Source organism: Lepidochelys kempii, chromosome 16 (genome assembly GCF_965140285.1).
Source record: "Lepidochelys kempii isolate rLepKem1 chromosome 16, rLepKem1.hap1, whole genome shotgun sequence".
In the NCBI taxonomy this organism is placed as follows: Eukaryota; Metazoa; Chordata; order Testudines; family Cheloniidae; genus Lepidochelys; species Lepidochelys kempii.
Window position 1 is genome coordinate 8279077 of NC_136395.1, and position 19574 is coordinate 8298650.

Genomic DNA, 19574 nt, shown 5'->3' on the forward strand with positions numbered 1-19574 from the left:
CCCCCCATGGGGTGTGGGTGTGGGTGTGGGTGTGTACACACTTTGTACAGGAAACTGAGTAACAGCACAAGTCTCCTTTTCTATCCTTATTGTCTCCTTTACGAATCAATAGGATCTTGGCAGCTGGCTGTACCGCTTATCGTGTATCCCCTTTGGTAACTGGAGGTACCCTCTATGCCACGCATCCCATATGCTGTGTGCAGCCTCTGACTCTCCACCATGCAGACCGCAGTGGCACTGTTCCATCAAACTGCACTGAGCCCATCTCTTCCTCCAGAGAAGGAAGGCAACCACGTGGTTACAGCACAGGAGTGAATGTCTGAAAGCTGGGTTTTTATTCCTGAATGCTACAGATTCCCTGCTCGGATCTGAGCAAGTCACCTCTCTGTGCCTCTGTTTATCAATTGCCAAAATGTGGCAGGAAGGAGAGAGATCTTTTCCCTCTTTCTCAACTCACTAGCTTAAACTGGATTTTAAGTATTTAAACTATTACACATTTCTTACCTTCCCTGTGCAAGAGTGGCTGGTGCCTCAGTTTCCCCTGATTGGTATGTCTGTTTAGCTAAACCAACACTCCACCTATTCGGAAGCAACCAAAGTCCAGAGTAAACCCAAGCTCCAACTGGAGTACTTTCTTCAGCCCTTTGCTGTCTTCCTCTGACTGGGGAAGAAAGGATTTGAACAGGGCCTTCGCCCCTCTCAGGTGAGTGCACTAACTCCCGAGCTAGGGGATGTTCTGGCGTAGCGAGTCCTCAGTCTTCTGTTGAAGCTAAACAGGTTAAATAACTAAAGAGTTACTGAATCAGGACCTGGGTCTCCCATCTCTCATGTGCATGCCCTAACCACCAATCTACAGAGTCATTCTCACATCTCTCTCGGGTCCAATGACTCTTTCAACAGCTTCAGTAGGAGAGACTGAAGGCACCCCATGTCAGACGATCCCATAGTTGCGGGGTTAGAGCACTGAGCGGAGTGGCGGGAGGGTCCTGTTCAATCTTGTCTCCTCTTCCGGCAGAGTGGGGGAAGCTGAACCTGGGTCTCCGACATCCCCAGGAGTGCGCTAATGACTGGGCTGAAGGCTGGAAGGTGGGCACCACCAGCATTGCTTCCTCCAGTCACCGTGTGTGGCGCAAGGCAGGTGCCTCAGGGTATGTCTGTCCTGCAAAAAAACCCCGCGGCAGCAAGTCTCAACGCCTGAGTTGGCTGACTCGGGCAGCGGAGCTAAGAATATCATTGCAGACGTTCCCAGCCAGGCTGGAGCCTGGTCTCTGAATCCCGGCAGTGGGGTGGGTTTCAGAGCTCAGAGATAGGCACTTCCCTGCCGTCTGGAGTTAGGTGCCTATATTCCTGAGAGGGGTGAGGCTTAAAACACTCCCCTCTCCTCAGCATCTCCCATTGGCTAGGCAGCTCCCCGCCTAGCGCGCAGGTTTTTGTGAATCAAATTCCAAGGGGCCTGTCTCTCCCCATGCATGGTACAGGAGCCCAGGTTTTGTGCATCGCAGTGTTGTTCCTGTGATTTGCTCAGCGCCTAACTCTCTTTGTGGATCTGGCCCCTGCTGCGGCAATTTTGAAAATCCCAGGAGGTGCCGATCTGCCTCTTTGGGCACCTGAATACCTTTGAAAATCTGGCCCTGGAGTTAATTAGTAGATAGGCAGCACTGCCAGCGGTATTGTAACAAGGTGCCAGAAAGGTGGCAAGACTCATAGGGATGGGAGTTAGGGGCAAGAAAGCACCGCAGGGTGCCATGCACCCAGCCAGCCTGGTAAGACTGGTACCCACAGGATGGCCTCACTGATTTGCCTAGTCTAAGTTTCAAGGTCCCAAGCAATATGGCTCCCACCTCTTCCCCTCAAGAGCCAGCTCTGCAGCCTGATGTGTTTCACTCTCAGGACATTCCTCTCATATTCCTCCTGGTTTCCATTTTCTAACTAATCTGTCCAGTCATGCAGTTACCCCCCCCCCACACTTCCCTTAGTGCCCAACACAGTGATCCTCACCCCAAGAAACAGGCCTACACATCTGGTAGGTAAACATTTTCATAATTTTGCACCATTGCTCTGAGTCATACTCTCTTATAACACACCACATTATTCCTTTTCCTCCTTGTGTGAACACCCTTCAGATATTTGCCGACTGTTCTCATGGCATCTGTAGTCACCGCCTGGTGAAGCTGCGGAGAGCTCGTTCCTTGATCTTTTCTCACAAGCCAGGCCCGCCAGATCCCTGATCGTTTGTGCTGCTGATTATTTTTCTGGCAGTGTGTTGTCCAGAACTGAGCACAATATTCCAGGCGCAGTCGCACCAGAGGCAATGCCTGCCCCTACCCTTTGACCCCGCAGCTTTGTGCATTCAGAGGCCAAAATTCGACTTTTTGGCAGCTATATCTCATTGCAACCTCAAGACTAATTTCCTGTCTAGTGTCATGCCTGGAGCTCTGCCTCCCATCATGTATCTATGTGCCTGAGTGGTCTGTCTCCAGTGATTACCTACCTTTCCCCCGCTTGTATCTTATTTGGCTGTGTTCTGCCTGTGTTGTTATACTGTCTAGGTTCCTTTGTATTATTTCTCTGTCCTCAGTGGTGTTTCCAACTCAGAAAAATGTAATGTCTGTGAACCATGCTGTTTAATCCCCTCTTGCAGATTAGGAATGTAGGTGTCACACAGAACTGGCCCATTTTCTTTCTTTGTGGCAGCTAATCTCCATCCAGGATAACTTGAGTCCTTGCCAAGCCTCCAGCAACTCATTGCCTCGCCCACCCTTAATGTATTAGTGTCACACCGCCTTGCAGTCGTTTTATTAGCTGGTTAATGCAGAGACCCAATCACCGAGAAATGACCGTGTGCTGCTCAGAGCAAAGGGCCACGCTCCAGTGCTGAGGGGAGAGCACAGCAGCTCACCCCTGGGATTGCTGCCGCTGGTGACACAAACCCCATCTCTCAGAGAGGCAGAAGCACCCTGAATTTCTCTCCGACTTGCTTCCCGAACCAGGGACCCTTCCCCAAGCTGCAACCTCTTAGGGCTGTCTGGCGTTTGCCAGAGAAGACACCCATCCACCCAGCAGCCTGGCTCTCTTACTGCAGTCACTCCCTCCCCTCTGCACGGGGGTAAGATGAGAGTGGGTCGTAGTGTGTACGAGACTCTGTCTCCGGAAGGTCTGCATGGAACGCATTTCCCCGGCAAAGAGAGCAGCTTCCTCAAAGCCCTACTGCCGAGGCTGCAGGCACCATGTGTTTCTTATCCCCCAACGCTCTTCACCTCCTTGCAGTCAATATCCAGGATACCTACCGCACCTAGGTTTAAAAGTACAGTACACCCTTTCTGTAACGAACCCCTGGGGAGCCAAGCCTTTTGTTCATTATAGCCAGAGGTTTGTTATAGCGAAAGAGCCCTGCTTGGGGGAATGAGGGTGGCTGACAACTCGTGCCCCACAGTGGGAGCTGAGAGCTCCTCCGGACCATGGCCGCAGCTGACAGCTCTCTGCCCCGAAGGAGCACTCAGCGTTCTGCAGCTTCACAGCCCCAGGGCCGGAGGAGCTCTCAGCCCCACACCACAGCCCCAGGGCCGGAGGAGCTCTCAGCCCCCCACCGCAACCCCAGGGCCGGAGGAGCTCTCAGCCCCCCACCGCAGCCCCAGGGCCGGAGGAGCTCTCAGCCCCCCACCACAGCCCCAGGGCCGGAGGAGCTCTCAGCCCCCCACCACAGCCCCAGGGCCGGAGGAGCTCTCAGCCCCCCACCGCAGCGCCACGGCCGGAGGAGCTCTCAGCCCCACACCACAGCCCCACGGCCGGAGGAGCTCTCAGCCCCACACCACAGCTCCAGGGCCGGAGGAGCTCTCAGCCCCCCACCGCAGCGCCAGGGCCGGAGGAGCTCTCAGCCCCCCACCGCAGCCCCAGGGCTGGAGGAGCTCTCAGCCCCCCACCGCAGCGCCAGGGCTCGAGGTGGGATCAAGGGACCAGGTTCGCTGTATCCCAAGGTTCGTAATTGTGAAGGGCGTTATAGCGAGGGCATGCTGTACCATGTGTGACTGCTCAGAGAAGGAGCTGGTGAGACTCCAGTTCCCCCCTCTGGCTGGGTTTGTGCTTCCCTACCTCTTGCATGTGCAGACCGTGGATTGAAACGGTCAGCTCTTCCCACCAGTTGTGTCCCAGCTCGGTAGGCTGGGCACAAACAGCTCTGTGCATGTGGCAGCAGCCGACCCGCTCTTCTCTCCACAGGGCAAGTTCACCACAGCCAGCGACGTCTGGGCGTTTGGGATCACACTCTGGGAGATGTTCACGCTGTGCAAGGAGCAGCCCTACAGCCTCCTCTCGGACGAGCAGGTCATCGAGAACACCGGGGAGTTCTTCCGGAGCCAGGGCAGACAGGTGAGGCAACACCACCTCTCCCCCTTTGCTCTCCCAAATCTTGTTCAGCTGCTCCCTTTTCCTGGCCTTCACACAGCCCTGGCCTCCTCTGCCTTCCACCCCTGGCCTCTCCAGCAGATGCTCTGCCTCCGTTCACCTCAGAGACCCTCGGAGCACTGCTCCTCCCCTCCTCTTGCACCCCACTGGATCCCCTGTGTCCTGCTTCCCGTTACTCCACGTGCTGCTCTCCCTGAGTCCCTTCGTCACCTCCTCCTAGCCCAGTCCACACTCCACAATCCTGCTGTCTCTGATGCTGCCATTTACTCACTGTCAGCCTCGACTTTCTTGGTCTCTCCTCCACATCTCTCCAGTGGGAACACCTCCTCCCCTCTGGCTGGGCCTTTTCTGTGACTCTGGCCCTCACAGCCTCCACTTGCCTTCCTCGTGCTCACCCTACTGGAGGCTGTTCCTGCCTGCATTGCCTTCTGTGCCCTCCCCTGCCACCTGTGCTCCCCCCAGATGGCAGCTGAAGCAAAATCCTTTGGGATCCTTCTCTGACTCTGCTCTTTATTCCATGTATCAGAGGGGTAGCCATGTTAGTCTGTATCCACAAAAACAACGAGAAGTCCAGTGGCACCTTAAAGGCGAACACATTTATTTGGGCATAAGCTTTTGTGGGTAAAAACCCCACTTCTTCAGATGCAGAAGATGAAGTGGATTTTTTACCCATGAAAGCTTGTGCCCAAATAACTTTGTTAGTCTTTAAGGTGCCACCGGACTCCTCATTGTCTTTATTCCATGGACCTCTGTCCCTTTTCTTGGGAGCCAAATGACTGCTGTCTTGTCATTCATAGGTGCCAGGCCTCTGCACGGTACACCCCAAAGGGGGGACTCATGTGGGAAAGTGCTGGTTATCATCACACTCCTGGCCTTAGAGTCCAATCTTGAACCAGTGTTGCAGAGAGGATGAGAAAGAGGAGGCTGAGAAGAGGCCCTTCGATTTGGCCAGGAAGGGGTCATTAGAGAGCAGGCTGAGACCAGAGTCAGTGGAGTATCGAGGGCAGGAGCCAGGCTGGGAGGGAGCCAGGTCAGAGCTGGAGGAGAGGAGTTCAGTGCATGTTGGTTGCAGACTGCACGCTCAGCAAGTAATGAAGTGACGGGAGACACAGCGGGCATTGAGGAATGGTTTACTGCGGGTCGGGGGGACCCACACTGGCTTACATTAGGAGGGGAAAGGACTGGGGGGTTATGACAGACTGAGAAGGAGAATGAGACTGGAAGGAGCCTGGGGGCAATGGAGATAGGCAACAGGCAGGGACAGGACTGCTGAAGCTGGGGAGAGGAGGTGAAACACCTCAAGGTCAGCAACAGGGGAGAAGGGGAAGAAGGCGTTTGAGGAGAAGGGGGCTTTGTCCATTTTCCACATGACAAAGTCAGGCAGCTCCCGGACAGAGAGGGGTGGAAAAGGGTTTCAGGAGGAAGTTGAAGGGTAGTTGAGGAAGTAATGGGGGGTACATGGGATTCAGTGAAAGAGGAAAAGTAGGAGTCAAGAAGTCTGCAGAGGAGGACCTCAGCATGGTCATGGGACTCCCTGCAGGCCATCCAGGAGCATAATAGCCAGAGCTGGGAGTGAACCAGTCAGCGGGTCAGACTCTATGCTGGCAGAGTGGGGTGCGGGAGTCATCAGGGCCGGAGAAAGCAGAGTGGAGGGAGTGTGCTGAAGAGAAGACTGAGATTGGCAGAGCAGACATGGATGTGAGCAGCCCAGAGGCTGTGGAGGGCCAGGAGGCTGTGGGCGATGCTGATGGGTTTGAGTGAGGTTTGGAGAGGGAATTCTGAGAGACAGAGATCAGAGAGGGAGCAGTGTTGGCTGAAGACAAGGTTGAGGGAGAGGCTCGCTTAGTGAGTGGGAGAGCTGATCTGCGAGTGCAGCTTACAGGGGGGTAGGTGAGCCAGAGGATGTGGGTGGCTCTGGGTTAGACAGGCAAATGGAAGTTGCCACCAGGGAGAGTTCTCAGGTCGGACCTAGTATGGCATTCTTGGGGGGGAAGGCTCTCAGTCTTTTCTTGTGTATACGGCACAGAGCACACTGAAGGCACTCGGCAGACGGGCATCGCAACAAGGGATGGGCAAACACTGCAACAAACTTCAGGAAATATGCACTCCAATTCTGGAATGAATTCATGGCAACTGAGCTCAGCCACCCTGCTTTTTGGTTTGCTTTCCACACTCATTCCAGGGATAGGTTTCAATTGCAGGAACAGGTTGTGGAATATGATTTGCAAAGTCACATGTACAAGGATTTGTGGAAATCAAATTTTGAATGTCCACATACAAGTATGATCCCTGAAAGGGCTTGTTCAGCTAGTCATTCAACTATCACCTGCCTTATGAATGAGGAGGACTTGTGGCAACTGAGAGACTAACAAATTTATTTGAGCATAAGCTCTCGTGGGCTAAAGCCCACTTCATCAGATGCACGTAGTGAAAAATACAGTAGGAAGATATATATATATACAGAGAACATGAAAAAATGGGGGTTGCCATACCCACTCTAATGAGACTAATCGATTAAGGTGAGCTATTATCAGCAGGAGAAAAAAACGTTTGTAGTGAATCAGGATGGCCTATTTCAAACAGTTGACAAGAATGTGAGAGTAACAGTGGGGGGAAATTAGCATGGGGAGAGGTTCCAGTGCATCATCAAGGATCTACAACCTATCCTGAAGGACGACCCATCACTCTCACAGATCTTGGGAGACAGGCCAGTCCTTGCTTACAGACAGCCCCCCAGCCTGAAGCAAATACTCACCAGCAACCACACACCACACAACAAAACACTAACCCAGGAACCTATCCTTGCAACAAAGCCTGTTGCCAACTGTGTCCCATATCTATTCAGGGGACACCATCATAGGACCTAATCACATCAGCCACAGTATCAGAGGCTCGTTCACCTGCACATCCACCAATGTGATATATGCCATCATGTGCCAGCAATGCCCCTCTGCCATGTACATTGGCCAAACTGGACAGTCTCTACGTAAAAGAATAAACAGACACAAAACAGACATCAAGAATTATAACATTCAAAAACCAGTCGGAGAACATTTCAACCTCCCTGGATGCTCAATTACAGACCTAAAAGTTGCAATTATTCAACAAAAAAACTTCAAAAACAGACTACAATGAGAAACTGCAGAACTGGAATTAATTAATTAATTTCTCTGTCTATATACATATATATCTTCCTACTGTATTTTCCACTGCACGCATCTGATGAAGTGGGCTTTAGCCCATGAAAGCTTATGCTCAAATAAATTTGTTAGTCTCTAAGGTGCCACAAGTCCTCCTGTTCTTTTTGCTGACGCAGACTAACACGGCTGCCACTCTGAAACCTGTCACCTGCTTTATGTGACTAATCACTGCAACGAGCAAATAGTATATCAAAATATGCCTGGAAAATGAATTGGGATCAATTCACAGAGCTTAAAACAATTCACCAATAAAGATGTAGAATAATTTGGAACATTAAATCCATTTCAGGAAATCCCTCTCTGCCCAGAGATGTAACTGGAGCAGAAAGGGCGGCTACATTTGTTGCATACAATATTTGTTATGAATAGTTTGCTGAGCTGTAATAGTGAGTGGGAGGCTCATTCGTGATTAATAACTGGCAGCTCGTATAGTGCCAATCAGGCAGAAAAGCCCACGGTTTTCTTCATTCTTCCAAATTGACAAAATGGTTCCTAACTGGAGCCAATTACACACTCGGGAACAATTCAACATGAAGAAAGGATAGAGAGAGGAAGAAAAATAATTGTGGCCCATCCCCTAGCTTTCAGGGGACCCCAGAATGTGCACTAGCCTCATTGCCACATCTAAGGGTATCAGGAACTCTCTCACTACACACGCATCAGGCTAGTGTCGGAGCACCTGAACTGACAGAGATGTGACCCAGATTTCACTTTTGGAGCTGGGTAAAATACCTTTAGAGCTACTGCTTTTAAAGGTCAGAGGGGAAAGCCCTTTGAACAGTGTCCCATGGAGCTACTCTTCAGTTGGATGGATTCCTTTGAAAAGCTCTTCCAAAATCTGCTGCCATGCAGGGTAAAGCTTTTTGAGCAAAACCCCAAGGGCAACTACATTCCCTAATTGTTATGCTTTCAGACCAAGATATTAGCTTCAAATTGGGTTTTGAGGTGTAAAATCTAATCCTTGGTTTGATTAGTTCACAATGGCTCACTGAGAGGGAAGGTGAAAGGTACCAATTCAACAGCCCTTAAGCTTGAAGTCCCCTCTTTCTTTCTAGAACAGTTGGAGGAGCAGGGTAAGCCTTACACACACACTCCGTACCAATGTCTCTTGACCTGGAGATTATTTTATCTAGTGATGACACGGAGTTGTGTTATCATGGCTCACACAGGCCTTGGCTTCTCTGCTGAGACTGCCAGCAAAGGGCCAGCTGCTGGCAGGGGGCACAAATTCTTGCTGTGATTCTAGGTGCCACAGATCCTAGCCAGCACCCCTCCTTACCACCCACTAGGACTGCTGTGAGGAGAAGCCATGCCTCATTGCTCTGAATCCCTGGGGGTGTTTCAAACTTCCCTGGGTCTCAGCAGGCTGCAGCATTGTTTCCTCCTTGGGCCTGTCTGGCACATCCTGGGCACTGACTCTCAATCTGCTGCCCCTTCTCAGAAATGGAACTGCTCAGCCCACCTGCCCCATGCTGCCCCTCCAGCTGCCCCAGTTACTTAACCCACTCCCTGAACTCCACCCAAATGGTGTGAGCTTCTGGTTACAGTATCTCTCTCTCAGGGGCCTATAGCAGTTGTGAAGCGGTGAGCACACATCGTACACTTTGCACAGGGTCCAACACATGCTCTTTACTTAATCATGTAAAGCACAGGAGAGCAAATATGAAACAAAGCAATAAATATCTGAACCCACAGCCTCCTCACTGGGTCACCCTTCCCTGGTGAGTCCTTGGAGATCCATCTGTGTCAAGGAAGAATCCCTTACCCAACTTGATCTTCCTCTCTCCTGCACCATGCCTCCGTTCTCCTCCTCCTCCTCTCTCTTTCCTTCTGGATGGCTCCTACCTTCCCTCCTCCCTTCAGAGTAGTCAGCTAAACTGGTTTTTCTAATGATTCAGCTGCTTTTTAGCATAACCTTTGTGAAATGTAAGTACTATTGTTAATCTTAAATATTTCCCATTGTCCCTGTCTGGGGTGTACTAGAATTTTCATTTAATGGAAATACGGAAATTTTGACTTTTTGTTTCGATTTGGAACAAATTTTGAAATGTTGGAATTTCTCACTGGATGAAGATCCCTTTTTCTGATCACAGCTGTGTTATCAACTGAGCTAACAAAACACCCACATAGCTAATGTGTATGCATGTATCGGTTTCCTCCCTGGGGGGCTGACAAAAAAAATGACATTGAAACTTTACCTGCTAAGAGGAAGTTACCCCAGTAAGTGTTAAGAAAATGCATGGCTGGTCACTGTCTTGTAAAATCTAGAGAAAGGGCAGCCATCCCTTGTTATTAATTGGGTAATTAATAACCCTGAAGTAGTTGTATTTTTCCTGCTTGCAGATCTATCTGTCCCAAACATCTCTGTGTCCAAACTCTGTGTTTGACCTGATGTTAAAGTGTTGGAGCCGAGATATAAAGGATCGTCCCACTTTTGATACGATTCACCACTTTCTGGTAGAACAAATGGACTGTAACATTTGACCTGAGCGGAAAAGAGACAAATTGCTGAGAACAGGATGACTTTGGTGGTGTCTCTTTTTGCCTGTCTCTCCCAAACAGATGGGCAGGCGGCCCTCACTACAGTCCCTTAGACTGTAATCTCTTTTAAATTGAGATGTCCATGGCAGCTGCTCGTTTTATTGGCCATGGTCTGACATACATGACCAGAGGAAACCTATTTTATTGGTAGAAGAATCATCTCCTGTTCTGCATAATTTCCTGGGAATACTGTGAGGGGGGTTTCTTTGGCACCCCGTGGCTACAGACACCTGTGGACAGAAAAACTGGAGAAGACTTTACAAGGGACTCTCAGCTCTCCCCAAAGAGACAAGAAGAGAAAGCTAACAGCTCAGGAGCTAGGATTGGAAGAAAGGATGCAGAGAAATAAAGGCTCCAGTCTTCTAAAAATATAGCAGCTCTGTGCACGTTAGCAAGCAATTCAGTATGTCCTTGCTAAAGAAAATATATATGATGTAACTAACTATAAATGAATAGAAATAGGCAGTGGTTACGGGGACTTGAGAACCAGACAGAGTTAGATTTAGCAACCGTTTGGAGGTAATATGATCAGGGACTGCAGTTGATGTGGATAGAAGAGTCCAAGTCCGTGTCCTTTTATTCCTGTGGTTAGTAAGCACTGCTTTTGTTATATATGTGCCTTTTTCCCACACTGGATTTTTATCTTTAAAAAATGAATGTCAAAGGTCATAGGAAGGTCACTGTAGTAGAGGATCTTTCTTTGACCTACAAATAAAGGTTGGGGTAGAGGTTTGTATTGGAAAATAGCTGATACCGTACTACTGTCTCTATGTAGATTTATTATCCTTATGAACTTGTAGCCAGAATGGACTGATGTGCAATGAATCCTGTATAAATACCCATTAATATGAGATGTCTAGGTCAATGCTGTTATGTGGTGGGAGGGAGCTCACATTGGGTGAGACGGAATGGGTGAAAGCCGAATTGCTGCATCATTTGTCAGAGCTCAGTGCGTGCCTGAGCACAAGGGAGAGAGCACCTACCACGCCAGCATCTGCCCATCTGTACTGGTCTTGTCAACATGTCGGACATTCCTGCTGCGGCAGGGCCAGCTCTACCATACCGGCAAAGGTGCTGCCTGCCTGGCCCTGTGGGAGGTTTCCTTCTGGCAAGGAGGGGCTGACACGCCAGAGGAGACTGTTGTTGCTGACTGTGCTGGGCTTGCTCTTCACACCCTGTGCCGCCGACCTACGAGATACCTAGTCATGGAACTGCGAGTGATGTCTTGTTTTGATGATGTCACAGAATGCTCTTCCCCAAGGTTTTGTGGGGGGCAGAGAATTCAGAGCCTACTTTCCCCATTGCTGGTTTACCGGAGGTCTGGGTGGATGGTCCCCCTTATTAATCATGTCATGACGGGCTTCAGGGCCAAACGAAAAATCTCCTACAGTGGAGAAGGTGAAAATTTAGCATTTCCTTCTCCAGGCTTTTTAAACTCTTATAAAGCACCTAATTCAGAGCAGGAATTAGTCTTAACCTCTCCTGAGTCACAAGCATATTCTATCCCCTGCCGGTGCATGGGCTGATGTGAAGAGCTCTGTGTGTATTGAGGGGGAGGCCATTAGGGAGAAGGAAAGTGTATATAGCTACAATAAGACTGTGTGTGCAAGAAGAAAATCCTGGTGTAGAATTGGCTCGAAACTGTCCTGTGATGCATCAGGAAATTTCTGCTGTTTGCTTCCTCAGAGATCAACTATACTGAAGTCTGTAACAATGTTAACCAGTTAGATCTCATATGCAAATGACTGCATCCTGATTGGCTCTTCAGAAGCTAACAATTTTTCTTGCTTCAGCCAATCAGTTCAGTTATGCAATTATATGCTTCCTGACTGGCTACTAGGAAGCAAATAATAGTCTGATTCTGGCTCTCTGCCATCATCTTCACAGCCACAGGAGAGAGCTGTAGATACTTCTGATTTAAAACATTTGGAATATGTAAACGTATGTAAACTGACTTCTTGTGTTTGTTAATGTCAGGATTTAGTTTCCCTCAATTTAAATATTGATTCATACAACATTTGTCTCTCATATCAATAAATCTTGATGGTAAACTCAACAGAGGTGAATTTCTCCTTATTATCTGAGTGTCTGCACAGAGGACATATGTCTAGATCAACATGCTGTAGCCTTGTTATATAAATGGCAGTTTGTGACCTTAGAATGAACATCCATTGGTCATGTCATAAAATGGACACAGGAAGGAATTTCTAAGCATAATTTGAGAAGAAAGGCCTGCATCATCCAGGCAGAATTGACAAAGGCTGAAGGACAAATAAGCATCACTGCAGTGGTTCTCCTGGTGCCCTGGGACACCTCTCCTTAAATGTCTCACTTCTTTCAGTTAGTATTTTTGTCCTTGTTATATTACCTCAAAACATTCAGGTTTGAGGAAATATAACAGGTACTTTTACAACCAAGAAGAGTTCTCCATTTTTAATCATAGACAGATGTAAACAGCCTGTGTCAGATGCTTCCCTTGCCCTGTCAGATGGTCCAAACTGGAGGGGAACTGGTATGGTTCCACTGTGCAGGGAGGAGGATTTGGCTCGCCATGCAGGCTGTCTGTGGTGGAGTGGGCTAGGCCCAGAGGCCCCTTACTGGAGGCCTCAGTGTCCTGCCACACCTGTACCAGGAAAGGAGCAGTAGAGGAGTCCAAGCAGCCTAGAGTGGCTGCTTCTGCGGGAGGGCCATCTAAAAGGAGGTGCAGAGCTAGAGACAGTCAGTTCCTTGCTGGATCTAGAGGAGCACAAACGGAGCTCCTGACTGGCTAAAGGGAACTGCAGCACCGTGGACAGCTCAGTGCTGGCAGGGACTGGAGCAGTAAGGAAGAAAGAGCTCCTGGCTGGCTTCTGGGTCTGAACTTAGATGAGCCCCGGGGTAAGGATGAAGCTTTGGTAAAGGCTGGGGCCACGGAAAAGTGGCCCAGGGAACTGAAAGCAATGTAGTTAAAGGGACATGATGGCATGTGGCTGCTATTCTTAGGGTCCCTGTGCTGGAACCCAGAGTAGTGGGTGGGCCTGGGTGTCCCCCCATAGCCCAGTGGGGAACTGTCCTACAGTCAGACAGCAAGAGACCCCCAGAAGGGGAACTGAACTATTAGTGGCCCAGCTGGGGCCAGAGTAGACCAAGAGAGTGAAACCATTGCCTCCAGGGAGGAAGCCCTGAGGGGATGGCCTGATATTGCAGACACACCTAACCAGAAGGGGCATGCGTGAGAGGTGGGTGCCATGCTGTTACATTTAGTACCAGAAGTGGGATCCTTTGGACTGACCTCTGATCAACAAGGGGCACATGGCCATGGACGAGGGGATATTCCTGTTGGTGGCAGGCCAGCAACATCAGGAGACTGCTATGCAGGGGCAGCAGCAGCTGACCCAGGCCCTACTGATGCAATTAATGGAGAACCTGCAATGGCAACAGGAGGTCCAGTTTGTGGTGCAACAATGGTGGCAGGAGATCCACTTCAACCAGCAGGAGTGGATACAGAGGCGGTCGGGTCACACCACACCCAAGAGCCCAGTCGGTGATGGAACTGGTGGTTGGCTGGCTCCAGGCCTGGCAAAACTCAGATCAGACAATGACCCCTAGGCCTTCCTTCAGACCTTTGAGCAGGTGGCAAAGCAGCAGACTGGAAAGAGTCAACTTGGGCAGTCTGTGTAGCACCGTTCCTGATGGGTGAGGCACAGACAGCTTACTGGGTGGTAAGCAATGAGCAGGCAAGTTCCTACCTAGTGGTGAAGGCAACCATTTTGGATTGGCTAGGGCTGACATCAGAGACGTACAGGCACAAGTTCCAGACAGCATCATTCCCGCAAGGGGAGCAGGCACGGATTCTGGCGCAGAAGTTACGGGGCCTGGCAATGCGCTGACTTTGTCCAGAGATCAGCTTGGTGGAGAAGCTCCTGGATCAGGTGGTCCTAGAGCAATTCATGAAGGTCCTACCAGGAGGGGCACAGCTGGGTAAGGAGTTTACAGCCAGCCTTAGTGGGGGAAGCAATCAAGTGAGCTGAGGCCTACTTTGAGGTCAAAGGAGAGGAATGGCCCAAGCTGTCTGGTAAACTGAGAGGGGTGCACCAGGGGGTGGCCCAGGGAAGCTCACAAGGGGGAAAGGCCCAAGGCTTCTAGACTCAAAGGGTGCACTGCAATTGCAAGGAGTCCGGGGAGCCCTGCAGCCTATGGGAAGTACTAGTGCGAAGGAGCTAGGAGACCTGGTAGTCTGCTACAGATGGGGCCAGGAACTGCCCAGTAATGGAATGTGACTATTTTAAACTGTGAGAGTGGGACCAATCAGTGGGGGGGGTCTACGCCAAAGATGAGGGTGGCCTGAACAAGGGGTAGTGACAGGCTGCGAGGAATGGTAGTTAAGGGCCTGTTAGACTCAGGGTGTAGGTACACCGTGGTTTGGGAGGACCAGGTGAAGGCAACTAGCCTGGACTGACACCTCCCACTACGTTTCCAATGTACATGGAGAGACCCGAATCTATCCCACAGCAGAATCTGAGCTGGAGGTACAGGGCCGGAGAGCTAGATTCCAGGTTGGTGTGGTCAAGGACCTGGCGTGGCCCGTAATCTTGGGGTGAGACTGGGCGGGTTACTTAGCCCTCATGTGGGAAAGACCTGAGAGTGACCCAGGACTGAGAGGGTCTGGGCCCAGATGGGAAAGAAAGCAGAGGGGCTGGGAGCCAGGGTAAGGAGACACCGGAAAAGAGCCCAGGGGTGAGACCATGATGCCCAAGATGTGAGGGACCTGCTGAGGAAGTGCCAACAAGAGTTGGACGAGTCCAACATATACCAAGGGAAAGTCATTAGCCAGCTGGTCTGAGTAGAGCAGGAGTTGGCCTGGTTACAGGTGGAAGCCAAGGGGCAGAGGGAACAATGCTTGGTTTTGCTGGAAGCATTGGCCCAGTCTCAGAGGGAGAAGACTCTGACAGCACAGCAAGAGACCTCCAAGACCTGGGCCCTGCAGGATCCTTTGGGAACCCAGACAGAGTTCCATGTGCAGCAGGGTACTGTGGGAACTCCGGCTGAAATACCTGGTGTGCTATTTCCATTATCTCGGTAGGGTGTTCCATTCAAATGAGTTGACCCCCACCCCCACAGCCCTAATGGATCCATGTCTCAGATACCTTCTCTGATCTCCCATGCATCTGGGAGAAAAATCAGTTCTCCCTCCCCCACATTCCCCAAGGGATAGCCATGCCAAGTGGATAGGTCATACAGATTTCTGTAATATTTTATTAGCTCATTCCCATATTCATCACAGTAACCAGAGCAGGAATGACCAGAGAGGTGGAGGGAACCACAGAGACAGGTGGACATTTCCACCCTATCATAGAGCCAGAACTTCCCCATAACAACACTGCCACCACCGGCAGCTTTGTCTGAACACTCACAACATGTCCACAATGTCCAAGAAAAGAGATATTACGAACAAACAGGACTGACTGGGTCGGGATGGCACATCCTCTTCAAGCTCTGTCTCCTGAAGTGGAGCAGCCTGCATGTCTCTCATTAACTCGCGAGGGTCTTGGCAAGCTTGGTGTGATTCTTGCAGGGCTCAGCAGGTTTGGCCTGGGTAGCAGAGCTGATCGCTTTTCTGACTGTAACATCCTCAAGTGCAGGCCATGTCCATTCAGTGTTCTGTGCTCGTGATGGGTCAGTCTTTCAAAATGCAGCATAAAATGGACACCTACTGTGCTCCCCTGAACTTACCGCTACTGCCTTGGCCTGCTCATAGACCACCTTCCACCCCTTGATTTCATCCCAGCTCTGGCTACTGGTGCATGCAATTATCTGTTCAGCGAGTTGTTTTGAAATCCCATTGTATACCTTCTGTGATTGATTTCAGAAGCTAAGGCCCTGAATTGCTGATGCCTTGGCCCAAAAAGCAGTCAGAGTTTTGTTGTCTGTGGCTGGCAGCCCCAGGGATCTCTTGTTAATAGGCACTATAGATCCAGACTGATTACCAGTGTTCAGATGGCTCTGGAAGTGGTTCTCCAAAAGTAGTGAGTGTCATAGACTCACCGCCACAGCACCTCCTGCTGGCCATCCTGGGAATTAGCTCGGTGTTGCCAGTGCACTCTGCTCAGGTGGTGTCTCACCAGTTGTCACTCCTGTCTCCGTGTCCAGGACCTGTGTTGCTCCCCAGACCACATCATCCTCTTCTGGACACAGCCCTCCAGCTGTGCCCCACTCAGTTCTTTCTCGCCTTCCAGGGGACCGACAGTCCTCAGTCCTACCACTTGCCTCAGTGGCAATCTGCGGTCCAGATTCTAGCCACTCGTCTCATTGGTAGACTGCAGTCCATGCACTGGCCACTTCCCTCAGTGGCCAGCGGGGGCAAGGGATGGAGGGTCCCTGAGTCAGGGACCCTATAGCTGGCAGCCACCTACTGCCCCTCCTCCAAGTCTGCCATCTCCTTCCCTGGGCCACTTCCCCACAGCCTCAGCACCTCCTCTGCCCTGGTATCAGGGTCTCAGTTGGGCAGCCGTCAGCCTGGAGCTTTCTCCTGCTCTGCTGACCCTGCCCAGCACTGCTCTGTCCATGGTGCTCCAACCCTCTAAGCAGCCAGCCCTCCTCCCTCAAACTCTAGGGAGTGACTGCCCCTGCTCTGCAGCCTCTTCTTATATGGGCCAGCCTAGCCCTGATTGGCTCCTCCAATAAACCGTCTCCTAATTGGCTGGCACTACAAGTCTTTTCCTTAGTGGCTGCCTCCCATATAGCCTCCCCAGTGTTGCTTTAACCCCTTACATTACCAGTGAGGGGCAGTTGTCCCATCACAATCCTGTATGGCTACTTTGGGAAGTTTAAACTGGTAACTTTCAGCCAGGTTGATCCTGGAGTAGTGAAAGTTGCCTGTATGGCCAGAGAGGCCATTTTTACAGTGCACAAATCACTGGGACAGCCTGTGGAACATTAGTCTGGCTTGTGTGTTATGTTGGCTAGGCTACAGGTCGCACTTTTTAAAATCCAGTTAGCTAACATGATTTGAAGTACTTTGAAGCACCTCGTGTAGACACAGTTTAACAACTTCACAATCATGTTAGCTGGGTATTTTGCAATATAGGTGAAAGCTACATGACATAGGCTACTACACAACCTGCTAACACAACTTTAAAGGTGTTAAACTGTGTCTTACCAAAGTATTCGGGGGCTTTCCAAACGTATTATGCTAACTCAAGTACGGTAGTTCAAGTCTAAGAAAAGCCCTTTCGTTCACCATCCTGGAGAGACCCTAGACTCACCTCGGAACGTGGCCAGTTGTCTGTTGTACACGTTGGTCCAGAAAACCGATACGTACAGGGCTTCGTTTGGTATGCAGCCTAATTATGAGCGTATTCAATTTTCTGGCATTGCTGCTGCTGTGGCTTTATGGCAGCTTCACAATGGTTGCCACAGCAACCATGGTGTTTGCCCTCACCTCGGCCCAGCAGCTGCCCCCTGTAAGTTGAAGACCCAAGCACAGATGCTGAGCGACAATGGCAGCCCCACTGAAACACCATCTCTTCACCCCCGAACCTCACTACATCCCAGGGTGAGTTCTGACTCGCACGCGGGGAACATATCACTTGCAGTAGCTGAAGGAACTTGGTGTGACTGGTGGGGGGGGTGTATTGTTGACATGAATTGTGATCTCTTTCCTGATATAACGAAACTCTCCATTTAAAAGTGCACTGAACGAGGCAGGGGAGCATTTGTATATTATATAATTAAAGGTGGTATAATGCACTAGGGGACTGAACTAAGGTCTGGCATTTCCTCCTTTGTGAGCGCTTGACTTGGCAACTTTAACATTCTTTTTTAACATAGCTTGGTTGTGTGCGCCTGGGTATGTGGGGAGAAGATTGTTAATGTAGAAACGTGAGTGTTATAGGTGGGGCTGACAGCACCAACTAGTGTGAAGGCTGCCTGACACTTCCTTTTAGAAGACGCTATTTTCAATCTCTTATCACTTTTGCCAAACTGTGACTGTCTGGGCTGAAATTTTCCACCCAGGGTGTCTGTTTCAGGCAGAATTATTTTAAAGACCTTCAGCCAAAATGGCTTAGCTGTAGGAACAGGGGTAAGGAAAAATATGTTGTGCCCATATTAAATTCTGATGTCCTTTTCTTTTAGAACCTCTCCTGCCCCTGTTCTTTGAAGTAGGGTTTCGAAATTTGGCAGGGACTTGGCCTTTATATCGGGGACCTGCCTTTTGCCAGCCCTTTTAAATATGCCCAAACTTGACCAAGTCATCAGACTTTGAAAAACAGCAGATTACGCATGCTCAGAGGACACCTGCTAGAGCTTTGCAGCTAAATTTCCAAAAGACTTCACCTGCGTTGAGGCTGCTCCAGCCTGAGGCTGTTGGGGGCAGAGCAGGTCTTTCCCTTTAATTGCTGTTCTGGGCTGGACCAGCACCAGACACCATAAATGAAAGCATGGAGCCTGACTCTCCTCTGCTCTCAGTGTGGAGGAGTGGATTAGGACAAGGAGCATGGGGGAGGGAAGGAGACTAGGTATTGGGAGTAGACTGGTGGGGAAGAGACCACAATGGAACAGGGACAGGTTGGAGGGGATGGATCAGAAGGGTTCAAGCTTGGAGGGAACAGACACAAAAGTCTGTGCCCATTAGATTCATAGATTCCAAGGCCAGAAGGGACCATTATGATCATCTAGTCTGACACGCACACACCCGTATACCACAGGCCATAGAACTTCCCCAAAATTATTATTAGAACAGAACTTTTAGAAAAACATCCAATTATGATTTTAAAATTGTCAGTGATGGCGAATCCGCCACAACCTTTGGTAAATTGTTCCAATAGTTAATTACACTCATCTTTTAAAATGTATGCTTTATTGCCTCTCTGAATTTGACTAGCTTCAACTTCTAGCCATTGGATCATGTTAGATCTTTCTCTGCTAGATTGAAAAGCCCATTAGTAAATATTTGTTTCCCATGTAGGTACGTATAGACCATGATCAAGTCACCCCTTGACCTTCTCTTTGCTAAGCTAAATGGATTGAGGAACTTGAGTCTATCACTAAGGCAGGTTTTCTGATCCTTTCATCAGTTTCGTGTCTCTCATCTGAACTCTCACCAATTTGTCAACGTTCTCCTTGAAGTGTGCGCACCTGAGCTGGACACAGGATTCCAGTAACAGTGGCACCAGTGCCAAATATAGACCTAAAATAACCTCTCTGCTCCTACTTGAGATTCCCCTGTTTGGACATCCCAGGATTGCATCAGCCCTTTGGGCCACAGCATCACCCTGGGAGCTCATGTTCAGCTTATATTCTACCATGACTCTGAAGTCTTTTTCAGAGTCCCTGCTTCCCAGGATAGAGTCCCTCATCCAGTAAGTGTGGCTGACATTGTTTGGTCCTAGATGTATACACTTACCTCTAGCCATAGTGTTTGCTGGCAAACTGTTTAACAAGAGATCCAGA

The 19574-nt window shown here is 49.9% G+C and overlaps 2 protein-coding genes across 5 annotated transcripts in view; both read left to right on the plus strand.

Annotated features, from left to right (window-relative positions):
• LOC140899145 (discoidin domain-containing receptor 2) overlaps positions 1-12179 on the plus strand; it is a 158698-nt gene extending 146519 nt beyond the window's left edge. For 2 of the 4 annotated variants that reach the window (XM_073314065.2, XM_073314067.2), the window contains exons 16-17: positions 4216-4365; positions 9945-12179. In XM_073314065.2, coding sequence (XP_073170166.1) covers positions 4216-4365; positions 9945-10085 — 291 coding nt within the window. In that variant the 3' untranslated portion in view covers positions 10086-12179. Of the gene's footprint in view, positions 1-112; positions 1149-4215; positions 4366-9944 lie in introns of those variants that run through there. The other 2 variants (XR_012155235.1, XR_012155234.1) reach the window with 2 other exon arrangements.
• A 1254-nt stretch (positions 12180-13433) lies between these two features.
• CIMIP2A (ciliary microtubule inner protein 2A) overlaps positions 13434-19574 on the plus strand; it is a 57236-nt gene continuing 51095 nt past the window's right edge. Inside the window, exon 1 of the mRNA XM_073314808.1 lies at positions 13434-13633. Within this exon, the coding sequence (XP_073170909.1) occupies positions 13434-13633 (200 nt within the window). The remainder of the gene's footprint in view (positions 13634-19574) is intronic.